We start from the raw sequence: 17,519 nt of genomic DNA, 5'->3' as shown, positions 1-17,519 counted from the left end.
AAATATTAACTCTATTATTACATTATATTATTTGACCTATAAAGGACATAGTTTACTTAATTAAATTAAATTGGTTACTTTTTGACATAATTAGCCTATTTGGCGGTAAAACTGAAACTTCTCAAGATTCACATTAAATCCGTGAACTTATTTTCCAAAATCGTCGAATTCTTGAACAGAATATGCAATTTTACCTTACAAAATTCATCGAATTGAATTTTAAAAATCGACAAATTCTTAAATTGAATTCGTGAATTCGTAATTTTGAATTCGCGAATTCAAAAACACGAGTGTGAATTTTTGGCAAATTTAAAAATATGAGAGCGTGAATTTTTAGCGAATTTGCTCTTAAAATACCAATTCGCACGCGGAGTGATGGAGCGCGCGGCACTAGTTTGAACCAATTATGTGATTTAGCTAACTATCCCTCATTTTATCATCTAGATGACTAAATGTGATCTTTCTCACGATATAACGATAAATTTTTTTTTTTTCCCTCCTAGTTAACGATTAAACTTTTATCAAACTAATTTTAAATATTTTCTATCAAACCAATTTTCATCATGTTTTAAAAGTTCATGTTGGATCAGAGGCAAATCTAAAAGTTCATGTTGGATAAGAGGCAAAAAAAGCACCACCGGTCATTCTCCAAAAAAAAAATTTGATCTTTCACCATTTGAAACGGATTCCACATATAATTTGCAATACTCAACTTCCAAGCAGCACCTTCTAGAATCCCAAAAGTCGAACCCGGCTAAAATTGACACTACTTCCTTCCAATTCAAGGTCATCAAATTTCACGGGTGTTCAATTCTTCCTTTGGAAGAGTCGCCATTTTTATTTCACCAAGACTTTAACCATTGTTATTATTTCTTTAACATCCACATAGACATCCATATTTTGGATCTCAAGCTTCCTGATGCAACATAGTGCGTTCAGTATTATGCGGGTTAAACATTCATCCATAAGAAGTTGGTGAATTTTCTCATCAGTTATCTTTTCAACAAGAACAAATAATACATCGATGAATGCTCAAGTCCTCAATATTACATAGAGAGCCTACCAAGTAAAAGAAAAAAGCAATACATAGAGCACGCTTAATGAAATAGGAAGTTGACATTAAAAAGGGCATCTGCTAGGATCTCCAATAAGAAAGGAAATGATACTGTAGCGGCTAATGGGAAAATAGACTTTAGCCAAATGTTGCAATGAGGAAACCCTTGTAAATGCTCATGAACTTGGCTACAAATGCTGCACAAATGAGCAACAAAAAATACCATAAAAAAGCAGGTCACAACAACTTAAAAACAATATATAGCAAAATTTTCTAGACTCTCCAACAAATATCCCAGTGCAATTTTTTAAAAGGCAAGTACTGTCTGAAGATTACACTACAAAAGGTCCAGTTAGACTGTCTTTGTATTGGAAATTTTGGTAGGGAGTGCAATTTTGTGTGCATGTGCCCATGTGCGTGCTCTGTGTGTGTGTGTGTGTGTGAGAGAGAGAGAGAGAGAGATTTGTTTAAAACAAAAGTATTTCTTGGAAACTGTAACAGCACAAAAGGGTCCAGTTCAGTTAGATTATCAGGTCTAAATTGAGATTCTGTGCGCGCATATGAGTGAGAAAGAAATTCTAAAGTCGCAAGACTCATAACTAGGCGGAGGGAGGTCACTTGTGACACAAAAACTTAACAAAAAAAATACTTCTTTTTACTTCTCTCTTGAGATGAAGTTGAAAATACTTGAATCTATAATAATTAAACTAACTGAATGCTATCAGACTTTGCTTATTTTAATCACAATAAACTGCCAATCCTTAAATGAGTTAAAGAGGTAATTTAAAATAAATGACACCATCCCTCCCACTCCTGCAATCAGCCACAAGGGTAGATTTTACTCCTCGTGGAAATAAAAAAAATATTGCACATAAAATAACAGCTTTTCCCTTATCAGTTTACAGACTATATAATTAATTCAAGCTATGGTGGTTGTGTTGCAATATGATACTGCTTGACTAAATTTCAATGTTTTACTTGACTTTTGGCATGTCAGTTTGCACAACGACCATCAATTTGGGAAGGGAAAAATATAGTAGTTTTTTATTCGGAGGTGTTATTTGCGCTCCACAAGTATCCTCTCACGCTCCACCCCTTTTACTGAATTATTGAAATGGCATATTTAGCCTCATTGTATTTATCCTCCAAGGCACCTTGGTCAGTCAAAAAAAACCTCACCAGACTGCAATTTCTTTCCTGTCTATGCTGCATTCATATTCATAGATCATTCCATCTGGGTCTCTCTCATATCCATCAATGGAAACCTCGTCACCCAATTCAACCCAACAAATCCTTCAATTCCAAGCCCCGCAATAAGAGTCCCCTCGAAAGCCACAACCTTTCAAGACAAACTTCTGTCACTTCTCTTATGGAGGCTGATACAATTCGCACCCCATCACTCAAAGAAGACACGTGCTTTGTTTCTCACCTAAAATACTCATAGAGAAGAGCACACCAAGTGCTTAAAGACAAGCTTATTACCGAGTCTTGATTCGATGTGGGATGTTCCACTTTTGGGTGGAGATGAGAGAGCAGAATTATGTACTCAAATTTCTTCAACCTCAGAGTTTCAATGCTTCTCAAGTGCATTTTATGGCAAAAAGAGTTCGACGATGGAACTTATTAATTCTTTTTCTACCTTTTGTTTTGTTCAATTTCTTTTCCTACTGGCTTCTATTGTCCCCTCTCCCCTGTAACTTCTATATAACATTTTCTATAAGTTCTTTTTCTGTGTTTTATTCTGTATACAAGTAATGAAATCATTCACCCAAAGAAAATATATATATATATATATATATATATATATATATATATATATGAAAAAGGAGTTGTGGATGACGTACTTATCTATTTGGGGCTTTAAACAGTTCACAAGGAGCTTGTAGTCTGGTAGTGGTAAAGGAGGAAGAAGAGGTTTCAGGAAAATCAATTGGTCATGAAGAAGAGGAAAAAATTGACGTTTTTTTTGTTTACTATGTAACAGGCGAGAAAAGGGGGAAAAGATAGGTAAGAAAAGGGTATTTATGTCCATTTTATTAAAGAAGAACTAAGGTGGAGCGCATGAATACTATTTGGAGCACAAATATCACGTCCCTTTTTATTTTACATAATTTATGTAAATTATAGTCCACGGTTTTTGTTAGTGGACCACAATTGTTGGATACTAAAGAGGGTGTGCGAGTTTCTTGCCAAGGTAATAAAAAAAAATAAATAAATAAATAAATAAACTGCCTGACATGCTAATTCTTAACAAAACGACTAGTTTTGCATATCAGGGCTATTTCCCCCTTACACCCAACTCCAAAAGCCAGCCTATAGTTTTTGTCATGTACTAATCTTATGTAACTTATTATTGTCAGTTGCCAATCATCACCCCAACATCACTACCTTAATTGTCATCCAACAACCACATTTATCAGCACCACTGCATGCACTTACATCTATGTTACATGTACCTAAATATGTGTATTGGTTGTGGATATGTGTGTTAGTATTGAATTTATCAAATCTCCAACCCCAAGGACTCATGGACATGGCAAAATATTTATATATTTTAAATATTTATTATTTTTATAGTAAAATGGCATCTTTATGTAACTTATAAAGTTCAGATGATGGTAATATAGATGAGAAGAATTTTTATACAAAAATACTCTATAAAGAAAAAATTGTGAAACCCATAAAGTAACCAAATAGGTGATAGATGCGAGTGCAGGTAAACATGGTTTGAAGATGAATGAATGAATGCCAATGAGAAGAGATCAAGTACAACTCACTAGCACATGGACACTTTATTAGGAGGTTTGTAACACAAACAAAATAATAAAGAGAGAGAGAGAGAATTAGTTAAAAATGTGATTTGAAGTTCCATGTCTTAAAGTAGTAGTTGACAAGAGATTGTAAAGGTAAAGAAAGTTTTCCACGACAATCCCCAAATACTACGAACAAAATGTTATGAGTAATTATTGATATAAAATCCATAAATAACTAACTAGATCATCTAAAATTCATAAATTAAATCAAGCAAGAAAGCGACATGTATGTTTGATGGTGATGATTCAATCCTACAAAATTTCAGAAAGCTTGAAAAACGTACCTTCAATGTGAAAGATAGCTTTCTGTCCAAGGCGCATCCTATGTTCCTGGGACAAAATAAAAATTGCCAAGTTAGATAAAACCTACTTTGTCATCCTCAAAGTGCCCAAGAATTCTTTAAAAGTTTACGAGTTTCCAATACAATTCACTGAAAGCATTCAAGGTTTGCATGGTTTCACTCAGAAAACAGTTCTCAATAACTCAGAAAACAGAAAACAGTTTTATGGTTATCTGATAATAGGCCTGTTAGTTTTTTTTTAACCAGGTTCTCAAGCAATAGAAAACTATTCTCAGAAAACTAAACCAAGCGGACCCTAAATTTCTTGTTTTCTTCAAAAGAACATCTGTTTGTCAATTCTTTACTGAATGAGTTTCTATTTTTCTTCCTATAAAACCAATAGGGAGTCTTGGGTGGGTTGAACAAGCAAAGTTCTAACATCTCACAACTTGTGTCAAGCTCAAGTCTCAAGGAATCCAGCACATGCATATCGTATAGATTTTTTGGATTACTCTAGTCGTTCAAAATTTTTATAGCAAACTAATAAATAAACATTACCAAAAAATAAATGTTTATAACTACATACACTTGAGACAAAATAAAATCACTCATATCACATTACAAGTAAGGTTTGTTTAGAACTCCGGGTGATCAAAACTTGTGGAACTTAATAATATTTCTTACTGAATGAGTTTCTTTTTTTCTTCCTCGAAAACCAATAGGCAATAACAAATGGAGAAATCAATATTCAACGCCCATACTACATCATGGTTGGCATGTAGAATTCACATGTAAGATAGAGGACCTATTCTATATGCACAATGATGCATTAAGGATAACATTGCAATTTCGGCACAAAAAAAGGAAGAATAGGAAGCCAAAAACCTATCTGCGCAATCGGTGGGCTCTGATTTAGAGGATTCCTTGAGATTTAAGTATTTGAAGGGCCAAATTTGACATTTGCTCTTTTTACAGAATGCTTTAAAAAGATTGCTCTGGGAATTTTTTTGGAGGGTTATTTGGTGATCTAAAGTTCCTCAAAAGGTGGCATTCTATGGGTGGACAGATGCCAGGATAGATTCTGACAATCAATAATTTGATGAAGAGGGTGTATCCTATTCCCAATAGGTGCTAAATGTGTAAGAAGGAACAGTTAAGGGTAAATACTTTGCTGACCCATTACTCAGTTGCCACAGATTTCCAGTTTCTTTATCTTTCCTGTTTGTCCCTTTGTATATTTTTCCTATTTACATCACAGGTGCAGTTAGCTGGACAGAAGCTAGGGTTAGCAAGAGAGTCCAAGTTGCATAGCAGGCTGCCCCCCTTCATGCTTTTGGTGGTGTATTTGGAATGAAAGGAATATGAACAGTTTTAAAGGTATAAAACTTTCCTGTTTTGATGATGAATATTTTTTTGAGCTCTGTGTAATTTCTGCTTGTGGACATTTTACTCCGACAATCAATTCCATTTGTAAAGTTGTCAGGAGTTTTGAATGTATAATTTTTTTAAAGTTTGTTTTCTGTATGCTTGTACATAGGTTTGTGACCTTTGGTGCCTTCTCGGTAATTTTGTACCCATTAAAGGTGAGAATATTATTTAGAATTCAGGTGAAATTAAAAAGTTTAAAACTCCTAAACATTTCCTTCAGTTGATAGAACTGATCGGGATTTAAATGGAAAAAGTGAAACTTATCTGTAATTACCTCCCGTCTTTGGTTTTCTCTTTGGCTTGAAAAGGGGATGGTGAGAGGGGTTTTTAGCAGAGCACACAAAACAATAATATTTTCTAAAATTTATGAACCAGATAGGAAGGTTTGTCTAGTAGGCCTGAAATTCTGAAAAGGAATCTGGTTAGGATCAAAAGGGCTTTGAGTTTCAACAAGGAAGTCTCAGTTCCAGATATGTCCAATGCATGCTACACAAGATGGTTCAAGTTGGTACAGAAAGCAGATGGCTGTCGCAGACAGCTAAAGCTGACCACTACTTAAATGATTATTCACACAACACAATATGCATGACCAGTGGAAAGAACCAAAACTTACATAATATGCAGCCCAATGACAAACTTCATGCTTTAGTTCAGCATCCAGTTTCTTTAATAGTTCAAAAAGCAGCCTCTGTATAACAGGAGCAAAGAGATATCGCAAGTCTGAGTATCACAAAACTTCATGACAACAACAGGAAATCATGTTACTTAACCTTCAAAATAATTTCAGGAGGAATGCAATTGATGAGTAGCTCGTATATCTTTCCTCGAACCTGGAACAGCCTGTGGCATGAGAAGCAATGTTTAGATGTCTGTGGCAGATTGCATTTAGAACACATGTATGGGAATTTTAAGTTACTTGATAAGAACACTTAAAAGGAGAGGAAAAGAAAATCAATATCTGCTATCAATACAATCAAATGAAGAAAGTAGAATTGAATTACACTAGCCATTTACTAACAGTAGGCCACTATAATGATCCATCTCAACAAAAATAAAAATTTCATAAGACCCTTAACAATACTTCAAATAAACCAAATGACAAATTAGTTTTAAATAGAAATAGGAACATGAAACAAGACAAGACCAAACTGATAATAATGCTAACCACTTGCGCTCCAAAGACATTTCTTGGGCATTACTACATCTGTATATGATTGATGAGCTGGTCAACAATAGTGATCAATTTGCCTGAAGCTAAGGTAGGATAAAAGCACAAAAGACTAAGCAAGCAGTCTAAAGTATATGAAAATGCTTTTTAGCAAAGCATTTGATTATCAGATATGAAGCCACAAAAGTTGGGTGGGTGAAATGTCTTGACAGGTAAGAGGTACACAAAGTTAATGATTTGTATTATTGTCTTCACAATAAGACCACAAAACTAAATAATCTAGAGAACCAAGTGTTAACTGTGCTAACAAAATACCTGTGCACACACACTCACACACACTCACACACACTGAAGATTCAATCAATTGAGTACGGCTTCAAAGCGACAATCAACAAGAAACTATACTAAAAACTAATAAAAATAGCATGGTCTTTATCTTCATCATCGAATACGAACCCAACAATGTAGTTGCTTAAAGGATGCAACAACACTATTTTATCGTAAGAACAGAAAAGCCTACCTGATTCCCGAATTTGTATTCCATAAAAGAAAAAATTCCTAAGAGAAAAATCCAAGAGCCCTCGAATTGTGGAAGCGCTCAAGTCAAGAACCAAACACTGCAAAGCCAATTTGTGATAGATCAAGAGAGTGAAAACACCCCCACAATTTTTTTCCCCTTTTTCAGTAAATCACCCCCTCCCCACACACGCGCATTTTTCCGTAATGAAGAATCAACCCTCCCACTAGCCACTATGGACTCTCCAAAGATTTGCAAACCCCAGATGCACATAAACCACGTGCATCATTTAAACCCAGGCCTCACTTTCGGTGAGACTCAAATCAGAGACCTAAGGGGACTACCCCAAAGACCTTACCAGCCGAGCTGCCCATATAGGCTACTTCCTCACGTAAAGTTACAAAAGAAAAAGTAAACAAATTCTAGATAACGAAGTCCATTGAGTCAATAATCAACCCTAAGAAGCTTCTTTCTGTCAATACTTTATAATGCAATACAATCAAAGATTCAAAATCATGTTTCAAAATAAGAAATATACAGAGCTTCCTAGCATAGTAAAAATAAAGTTGGTTGAGTTGAATTGGAAGTTTAGGAATATAAAGATCAGATATGTCTCCAATCATCAATTTGTCTAACTTTCCCATGGTCAATAGAATAGATCTCCATTCTAAGATAAGGGAAGGAATTTGAGGCCTGCAACCAGAGACCTGGCGCTAAAACACAAGGCCTCACAATCAGTATCATTGGTAACACATCCAAGGCCTTCTGATCATTGGTAAATGATTGGATGGAACATTCATATTGTATGAGAAACAAGGCAGTACAAGAATAAAAATAAGAGTAAAATTGCAACGTTTGTGACGAAACGGTAAGGAAACACATATCCTAGAATCATCTCTAAAGTTAGTTTAACAAAAGTTTACCAAGGAAAAAAAAAAAATTTACAAATGTCTACTTCTAGCAAGATCATAATAGTTTGCCACAGAACAAATATAAAGGAAAAAGGAAATTTTGTTATGTTTATCAGGTTTGAGCCATCAAATAGTTTGTCTCCATCCAAACTCCATAAAGAACTGTGGCATGTATACCATAACATGTTAGTACCCACTAGTATTGCATTTACTAAAAACCTATAATTCTTCAAATAAAGACAAAAATCAGAAATTCTAGATAGCTCCGTGACCATTCAAATAGGAAATAAAAATGAAAAAGAAAAACAAAGTCCAGAAATCAAATTTTGTGAAAGCAACCAACTTAAAAGGATACGACGTCAAATCATCGAAATTTCAAGACAGTTAAACAAAGATGCATCAATGTCTAACCTTTTGGGGCTCTGCTCCTTCATTATGTCGGACGCTATTTCAGAAACATATTCCTCCCAATCCATTGGGGGTATGGCTTGGTTATTAGTGAAAGGATACCTATAGCCATATTGACAGTACAGAGAAAAAGGTAAATAGTTGGGAACATTGTAACGTGAAATAATCAAGTTCCAAACAATTGATTAAAGAAAAAAGGGTGTTTTAAATGGCATGGAAGTTCTTCACATTGAACAGAATTATTGCGGAGCTTAACTGTTGAACACGGCAAGTCTCAAATGACAATATAGCTCTCCTTAAACTTCGATTTGATCTTTCTGCTATACGGGCAGCAAATCCAGATGGAAGTTGCAGGCCTTCTTTCTTTCCAATGAAATCCAGTACCTTAACAATCTGGCATAAGAATTTCACACAGATTTATTGAACATGGCATTAACAAAAACCACTCAGTCTCAATAAGTAGTTAAACCTGTAGAAATGCTATTGGAAAGGATTTATTCAAACCTATATTGTTAGTAAGAGCAATAAGACAAATAATACCTTTAAAACGTAACATTAGCCTCAAGTAAACACATGGCAGGTTGATAGAAAATAACCTACTATTGTTGCACGTGTCAAAATCAGATGTTGGAAAAGAGAACAAGATTAGGTTAGAACCAACAAGAAGAAAGCAATTTTTAAAGATAGAAACCTGTTATAAAAATTAAGTTGTGACCACAGGAAAGATTAAGTTTTCTTTTCGCTTTTTCGAAAGGAAAGGAAGAAACAGTTTTATTCCTTAGGGCACCAGGACATAACGTGGGCAAAAACTCAAAATTCACATATCTGAACCCTATATTCTCGATTTGGAAAAGGGAGAGTGATGTAGGACAAGAGAGCGGCCTTAAATAGCTAAGAACTCAAAGAATTCAGAGTCTGAAAGTTCAAGAACTAGGGCAGAATTTGGAGGTTTGATAGTAGAAATGTAGAAAACCAAAGGAGAAGTGGTTGTTAATTAAAATAAACAGAGCTATGGTTCAAAATATTAGTAGAGAGAAAGGATTGAAAACAACAAAAACCTACTGGAATCACTCCAATAGGGTCTAGGCATCACACCTAGGGAAGGCCTCACACCCTCAGAATTTGTGAATCACTCACAAAGAAATCTTAAAAGATATTTTTATTCATTCATTGACTGCCTCAGCAAGTTTACATCATACCCTTCTTATAGCAACTTATGACCCTCAGATTACCCCATGATTGAGGTAATCAAAAGTTGACTCTATAGCATAATAAAAGTAATCACCCCGTAATTGAGGTAATTAATATTTGACTCTAGCATAATAAAAGTAATTACTATGGACGGATGTAATTTGATCGAAATTGATGCAAGCTACCATAATTATGCAATTTGACCAAATCTCCCTAATTATGCAAGACTCCAAGTGGACCCATCGTCTAGCATGTGCCAAATTAAGGTTTTAGCCTTAGAACCCTCCTTGCCACGCCTTTTATATACCTTAAAAGGCTGCTGCCACTGTTCTCTATCAATTCTCCCCGGCTTGGAAAAACTCGACCCCGGCGAGGTAAATGCATGAAATTGTTCATAGAGGTCTGGAGCTAGATGTTGGAACTCACTGTCGCTAATCCATGTACAATCAGAAAGTGGCCGTCCTTTCCACTTAACGAGGAATTTTTGATAACCGCCAGCCCTTGTTGAAACAAGTTGATGATCAACAACATCTTTTATTTCCTCCTTTACATGTGGGGCTGGGGGAAGGCGAGTGGTAGGATCAACAAGAAATGGATCAGCAAAATGGCCTGAATGCAAGGTGAGATCTTCAATGTTGAAGACTTTACTGATACCCATCTCTTCTGGTAGGTCAAGAACATAAGCATTGGAGCTAATTTTCTTGAGAACTTTGTATGGGCCAGCACTCTTTGCGTGAAGCTTCTTATAAGCACCTTTAGGATATCGTTCCGGTCTTATTCGCACCATAACCATATCTCCTTCCTCAAATTCAGCAATCTTCCTCCGCAAATCAGCTTGTGTTTTGTAAGTCTCATTGCTCAGTGCAATCTTCCTTCGAACTTCCGCATGGATGTCTCTGATATGCTTACTAAAAGCTTCAGCTTCAGCGCTAGGGCGTGCCATAATTGGTAAAGGAACTAAGTCAATTGGTTTCCAAGGACATAAACCTGTCACAATCTCAAACAGGCTGCGCCCTGTGGATCTATTTACAGAACTGTTGTAGGCAAATTCAGCCATAGGAAGAATCTGGTCCCAGCTACTAATATGGTCACCAACAAGACAGCGAAGCAAATCACCCAAGCTGCGATTAATAACCTCAGTTTGGCCGTCAGTTTGGGGGTGAAAAGAAGAGGAAAACTTCAGCCTTGTATTCAGCATCTTCCATAACGTGCACCAAAAATTACTCATAAATTTTGTATCTCGATCAGAAACAATGGTGTTTGGCAATCCATGAAGCCGAACAACTTCTTGAAAGAAAAGCTTGGCAATGTGGACAGCATCGGATGTCTTGGAACAAGGAATGAAGTGTGCCATTTTTGAAAAACGATCCACAACAACAAATATAGCATCATGACTGCGACTTGTTTTAGGCAACCCAAGAACAAAGTCCATGCTTAAATCTTGCCACGGCTCATGAGGGACTGGGAGTGGCGTCTATAAACTTGTATTTTTCTTTCTTCCCTTGGATATTTGACAAGTTCTGCAATGAGAAACAATTTTGGCCACATCCCGTTTCAAACTTGGCCAAAAAAAACAATCTTCCACCATGGCGATGGTCTTATCTCTTCCAAAATGACCTGCTGCCCCACCAGCATGCAACTCCCATATCACATGTTCATGAAGAGACGTCTTAGGCAAACAAAGTTGAGTTCCTTTGAAGAGATAACCATCATGGACCGAATAATTAGGATATGTACCCTGCTGTCCAGCTATCAAATCAGCATGTATGATACTAAAGTCCGTGCAAGATAAGTAATCTCGTTTAAGCATATCGAAACCAAGAACTTGAATAGCCATGGAGGCAAGAATATGAACAACTTGGCTAAGTGCATCGGCTGCCTTGTTCTCAACACCAGCTTTATGTTTGATGACAAATGAGTACTCTTGCAAGAATGAATCCCACTTCCCATGTCAGTGGCTTAACTTCCTTTGGGAGTTAATATATTTGAGGGCCTCGTGATCAGAATACAAAACGAACTCCCTAAAAAGAAGGTAATGACGCCAGTAGCGAACTACCATAATTATGCAATTTGACCAAATCCCCCTAATTATGCAAGACTCCAAGTGGACCCATCGTCTAGCATGTGCCAAATTAAGGTTTGAGCCTTAGAACCCTCCTTGCCACGCCTTTTATATACCTTAAAAGGCTGCTGCCACTGTTCTCCATCAGAGAGGGTTGATAGATTTCAGTTCAGTCAAATTCCTCTACTGAAAAAGGCGAATGAACAGGGCTCAAAGAACCCGACACGAGCGGCTCACATATCTCAATGGGATTGTTATGACAAACGCAAAAAACCCAAAATAAAATCAAGAATCACAACAGGAAAGTAAGCACACCACATAAAGAATACAAAGATTTATACGTGGTTTAGCAACAGCCTATGCCCGCAGTTGAGATCCGACGAGAGTCCTATGTGTAAAATCGGAGATTACAAGTTTTTAGCCCCTCACTCTGTTTCTGTACGAATTTCAGAGTCTCTCTCTTGCACCACTCCAAACCCTAAGCGCCCTTATATATCGGGTTACACGGGTCAAAAATTTTCCTCGAGGGCAAGCCCCCTAAACCATCCACCGAGTCGTCGAGTCATAAACGGGTTGCAATGCGACCCAGCACCAAATTTGGGCCACAACATCACAGGAATGAATTGATACCTCCAATAGGAAAGTAAGTATAAGAAGAGGAAAAGAATAGGATGGCAAAGAGCTTATTGAAATAGTTGGCTGCTAACTCTTAAAAGCTAGTTTGCTAATTGTTTATACGCTGGTACTTATTCTAGTGAAATTAGGTAATTTCTTTTTCTTTTTCTTTTTTTTATAAGTAAAAATATATTAGAAAGTATTCAAAAGGGGAACGCGTCCCAAGAGCTGTACAAAAACCAAGAACAAGAAACAAGGAAAAGACCTATGGTCCCAAAGAACCCATAAAGTCACCAATTCATCTATGGATGAATAATTTCTCCCCTAACCCCAACAAAAAGGAGAAAAGATAATGGAAAACTTCAACGCCCCAATGGAAGATTCCTCCCCATCAAAAGATCTTCTATTCTGCTCTTTCCAAAGGCTCCACCAAATGCAAAAGGGTGTCACCCTCCAAAAAACCCTAACAAGCGCCCCCACCCTTTGGCCCCTCCAAATATCCATTAAATCCCTTGAGGTCCAGAACATGACCCAATGGACACCAAAGAGTCCCAGGATAAGACTCCAACAATAATGGGCCACGGGACAATGCAAAAAAAGGTGATCCACGGACTATCCATCAATCTTGCAAAGACAACACCAGTTCACAATGATTTGTCTTCTCTTCCTCAAATTGTCGAGGGTCAAAATCTTACCCCAAACAGCTGTCCACACAAAAAAGGCCACCCTAAGAGGCGCCTTTGACAACCAGACCGTCTTCCACGGGAAATTGGAGCTGTGAAACCTAGAGAGACAGAAAAAGAAAGGACGGACCTGAAAAGTCCTTTACGCCAACGACAACCAAGTCAAGGAATCCGCATCAGTACCGTCCACCTCCTATCTATACAAGAGAGCCAACAAACCAGTGACGTCATCCAACTCCCAATCCTGAAAGGAATGCCGAAACCTCACATCCCATGACAACCTACCGCTACTAAGACGATAGCAGTCAGCAACCAAAGCATGTCTGTCAACAGCAATCCTGAACAGCCTTGGGAACAAAAGAGACGATGGGCGTTCCTCGCACCAGGAATCCTCCCAAAACCGGACAATCCTACCATCCCGAACTCTGAATCTAATATGTTTAGAAAACTCAACCCACCCTTTCCCGATGGATCTCCACACCCCCACACCAGCGGCAAATCTGACTGGCCTAGGTGACCAACCCCCTCTCTCCTCCCCAAACCGACAGACAATTACCATATCAAAATGTCTACTTCGTGTATATTATATGGTTTGTACATGTTATGTCAGTATTTTATTTAATATAGTAATTCAATATTACATGAAAAAATAGCTTTAAATCTTTTATACTTGTTTTCCAATTGTAAGGAATTGTATGCAGTACATTACCTATTTACAATTTTGACTTTATTACTTGTTTTCCAATTGTAAGGAATTGATCCTTTGAGACTTTATAGTTCCGGGCAACCCTACTCTATTTGTTAAGCGAGCGGGCATACAATAAGGTTTTCTCGAAAGGCTTTCTGGCTTTATTTACGTAGATAGGGAACAAACTCTTAATTCAACTCTCTCGATTAACCTATATGGGCTATTCCTTTATTTCTCTTTTCCTGTTGGTGAGTGGCGTAGGCTATGCATTAGCATTCCATGAAAACAGGGTGAAGAAGCCGAGAATCTTGAGAGAGAGACAAGTCCCTTATATAAAAGGAAGACTATTAATCTCCTAAAGGCTATAGGGAATTTTATCAAAAAACTTGCTTGTAGTGCTTACCCTTATGGAACAGACCTACCTATCGCTTTCAGTTCTTGGCTGCCTTCTCATACCTGCAGGGAAGCATTTTACTTGCCAGCAAATGCCCGGAGCTCTGTACTTACTAGATGAAAGGAATGAAGTGAAAGGACAGCAAGAGAGATAGTGAATTTAATGAATAAAAAGACGATTTAGTAAGTCAAGGTGCATCGGGTTTTGCTTGAGAGTGGCAAGCGATCAAGGTGGCTTGCTTCTACAAACCTTGTATGTATGGATCTGGAACATAACCATTAAATCAATTATTGGGTTCATCGTCACTCATTCACATACTTCCCTTTGCGTTTCCAAACATTTACACGCGCCTTCCAATATTTTCAGCGTTTACGTTGTGTTTCCAAGATGTTTCCTGAACTTTTTCCATTCCAAGACAGTCAAAAGGCACTTTGAAACTAAAATTTGATTGTTGGCCCTTCTTTAGAAGAGATGGAAGTTAATGGAAACGGGGTGCCTAAAGACTGATCAAATTTCAGTCAGGGAAAACTTGTTCCTTCAGAGGGGATGGGGAAGAAAAATAAATCAGCATACTATTACTCGTACATGAGAGTGAAGAAGGATTGTGGCATACAGGTTACAGTTGTCACCTTAAACGATTCTATGTGTAAAACGCAACTTTATCTTTACCCTCATGGTATTTCATACTTTCAAGTAAGCTAGACACTTGAGGCTCACAAATTTCTTAACAGATTTCGGTTCATCAAACTATAAAAGCATATCAGGCCATGCTGTCAGCTTCCGAAAAAAAGTTCACTAGAATATAACATAAAACCTAGGTGACTGTAAAGATATCTCTTGAGTATTGAAAAGATTGATTATAAATGACTAAAAGTTAACAATGTTTGTGATCCCCAGAGTAAACAATAAGCCGTACAGAGTGTATCAACAACTGTTAAGTCAGATTTTTACAGCTATTCCCTACGTAAACTTCTCTAAACACACCAAGTTAGTCCCAAAAAAGAATTTTCCAGAATATAAAAGCTTAAAAATAAATTTCCAAACCTGCTCTTCGGTTGGTGCATTTACTCGCACATTCAGACACCGTGAACGGACTGCTTCAGTAACCTTTGAAGAGCTGTTGCAACATAGAATTAGACGGCATGATGCACTATATTTCTCCATTGTTCTCCGCAGAGAATGCTGGGCTTCTCTAGAGAGCTTGTCAACCTCATTGAGCACCAGTACTGAATTTGAAAAGCATGAACATACCATCAGCACAGGAAAGTTCAATGACAGCTACATATTATATGACCAAAGATTTTCATGTCAGTATAACTGCCTAGCCTGCTCTGCAGGCACAATTTAGTCATGTCTCCTCTAGTCATAAAGTTCAGGAGGCAAGGATACTAAGAGAATGTAGACAAGTACTATTTACAAACCAAGAAAGATGTGGTACCCATTATACATTGGATAAGCATGCAATATACGAACAGCATTAGCATGTGCATAACAGTTCTTCAGAATGTTATCAATGTGGTAAGACAACATAAATGATTATTTCATTGCAGTCTCCATTAAATCTACTCAGTAAAACCAATGTTCATGGTTAACATGACGTCTTCTCGTACACAATTAACTTTTCTAATAGGATATAATACTGTAACTGCAATCTGTATAATCTTTCTAATCACATGCCAATACAAATTACACAAATCCAGTGCCAGTGGTATGCAGCATAAATCAGATGTATAAGACAATTGACAGAGCTACCTTTAAACCCCTTCTTCCCTTTTGTGTCAATTGGTCTATTCTTTGCCATTTCTTTAATTATCTCTTGAACAATATATCTGTCCTGAAAACCAGCATCGCTGGGATTCAGCTCCACATGGTGGGTGCTTGATAATGTTGTAAGCTCTAGATCAAGAGTCCTAGTTCCAGCCTGAAGAGAAACAATAGAAGAAAACCATCAGAATAACACAACAAAGAGTTCAACCATCCAAATATCTGTAAAAGCTAGCTGAGTCAAGGGAATGCAAGCTACCAATTTTTTTTCCCTGCAGAACATAAAGCTTTTACGGAAATTTACTGGACCTATGAATCTTTGAAAATAAGAATTGCACCCATAAAATAGGAGACAAATTATTTCTTAGCAACCGCACAGAAACAAAAGGAAAGAATATATTTACTCGCAAGGCTTTTCCAACAAACTCTACAATAATTTACACAATTTATCACAAGATTATTGTTCTGAGAAGCACTGCCACATCCCTTTCACTTATAATGGGCCTAAACATTGTTGAGTAGCGCTGATCTCAGAGGCATCCTAATTCACTTGTTACCCGCTTTTTAGGTAATGTACCATGCTTATTGTTTTAAAGCCTTCTCTGTCCTTTGGTTTAGAATTTTCCATTCCGTTGCTTATTTGTTTTCTTTTGACTATTTAAAATATAACACAAATCAATAGGGCATCCAAACAAAATGCAAAAATTCACAAACCTTAGGCCCTTTTGTAACAACTACGAACAAACTATGTTTTAAAAAAAAAAAAATTATATATATATATATAAAGGAAAATATAATGAGAAAGCTTACATCGACTTTCCAAGTCTTGTTCTCTACCTTCACCTGAAAACAATAAAATCAACAAAACATTGAGAATCAAGAATCACAAAGTTCAAATCAAAATCGAAGAAAAGGCAAAACAACAAAGAAAAATTATGCAAGACCTTCTCAGCACCAGGTCCAAACATCTGTCTGAGTAAGGCCATAATTAGGGTTTTCTTGCCGGAACCAGATGGCCCATAGAACAGCAGATGCGGACAATCTTGCTCCGTGACCTATACAATAACATTCGAGAAAGAATCATAACCACAAAATTACGGAATTTGACAATACAAACACATATACAAATACCTATATATGTGTAAGTATTATATAAAAAACATATATACAAAAACAATTAGGGGAAGTGTACCAGTTTCTTGAGGTTTTGGGCCACTTCTTCGTGTACAATGACTTTGTCTAGGGTTTTTGGTCGGTACTTGTCCACCCACAACATGTTTAGAGAGAGAAAGTTGAGACGACGACGACGATCTAGTGGACTGCAAAAGTGGCGGGAAGAGAGTAGGAGGGGGAGGGTTTTATTCACAGGGAACTGGGAAAAATCACCTGTTCCTTAGTCTGTTATCGAATATGTACAACCGCCTCCATGATTTCAAATATCGATCATATGGGGCCATTTAATACTACTGGGCTTACACGAATTCAACTTCGATGGGCTAATCCAAACTCAGTCCAAAATCGTTATAACTTAAAATTCTATTT

At 37.0% G+C, this 17,519-nt stretch overlaps 1 protein-coding gene across 1 annotated transcript; it reads right to left on the bottom strand.

Moving 5' to 3' along the window:
* Window positions 1-967: 967 nt before the first annotated feature.
* Window positions 968-17,315, bottom strand: LOC132313696 (replication factor C subunit 3). The gene is made up of 11 exons (XM_059812591.1): window positions 17,170-17,315; window positions 16,922-17,032; window positions 16,788-16,820; window positions 15,966-16,134; window positions 15,258-15,439; window positions 8,837-8,973; window positions 8,584-8,682; window positions 6,347-6,416; window positions 6,190-6,264; window positions 4,152-4,197; window positions 968-1,251 (listed from the first exon to the last, which is right to left on the bottom strand). The coding sequence occupies exons 1-11, from the start codon at window positions 17,251-17,253 to the stop codon at window positions 1,193-1,195; spliced, it is 1,065 nt and encodes a 354-aa protein (XP_059668574.1). The 5' UTR covers window positions 17,254-17,315; the 3' UTR covers window positions 968-1,192.
* Between the last annotated feature and the right edge of the window lie 204 nt (window positions 17,316-17,519).

Source organism: Cornus florida, unplaced genomic scaffold (assembly GCF_030987335.1).
Source record: "Cornus florida cultivar Cherokee Brave unplaced genomic scaffold, ASM3098733v1 CherokeeBrave_3.0.0_Hap2_Chr06, whole genome shotgun sequence".
Lineage (NCBI taxonomy): Eukaryota > Viridiplantae > Streptophyta > Magnoliopsida > Cornales > Cornaceae > Cornus > Cornus florida.
Note: the sequence above shows the minus strand (reverse complement) of the source record. Positions and strands in the feature narration are given on the sequence as shown.

Bases quoted from the DNA above. Each gene is read 5' to 3' on its own strand.
- LOC132313696 (XM_059812591.1), bottom strand. From the start codon at position 17,253: ATGTTGTGGGTGGACAAGTACCGACCAAAAACCCTAGACAAAGTCATT. The intron at 17,033-17,169 runs GTACACTTCCCC...GTTATTGTATAG, and splicing joins CCCAAAACCTCAAGAAACTG to GTCACGGAGCAAGATTGTCC. The intron at 8,683-8,836 runs GTTAAGCTCCGC...ATATGGCTATAG, and splicing joins GAGACTTGCCGTGTTCAACA to GTATCCTTTCACTAATAACC.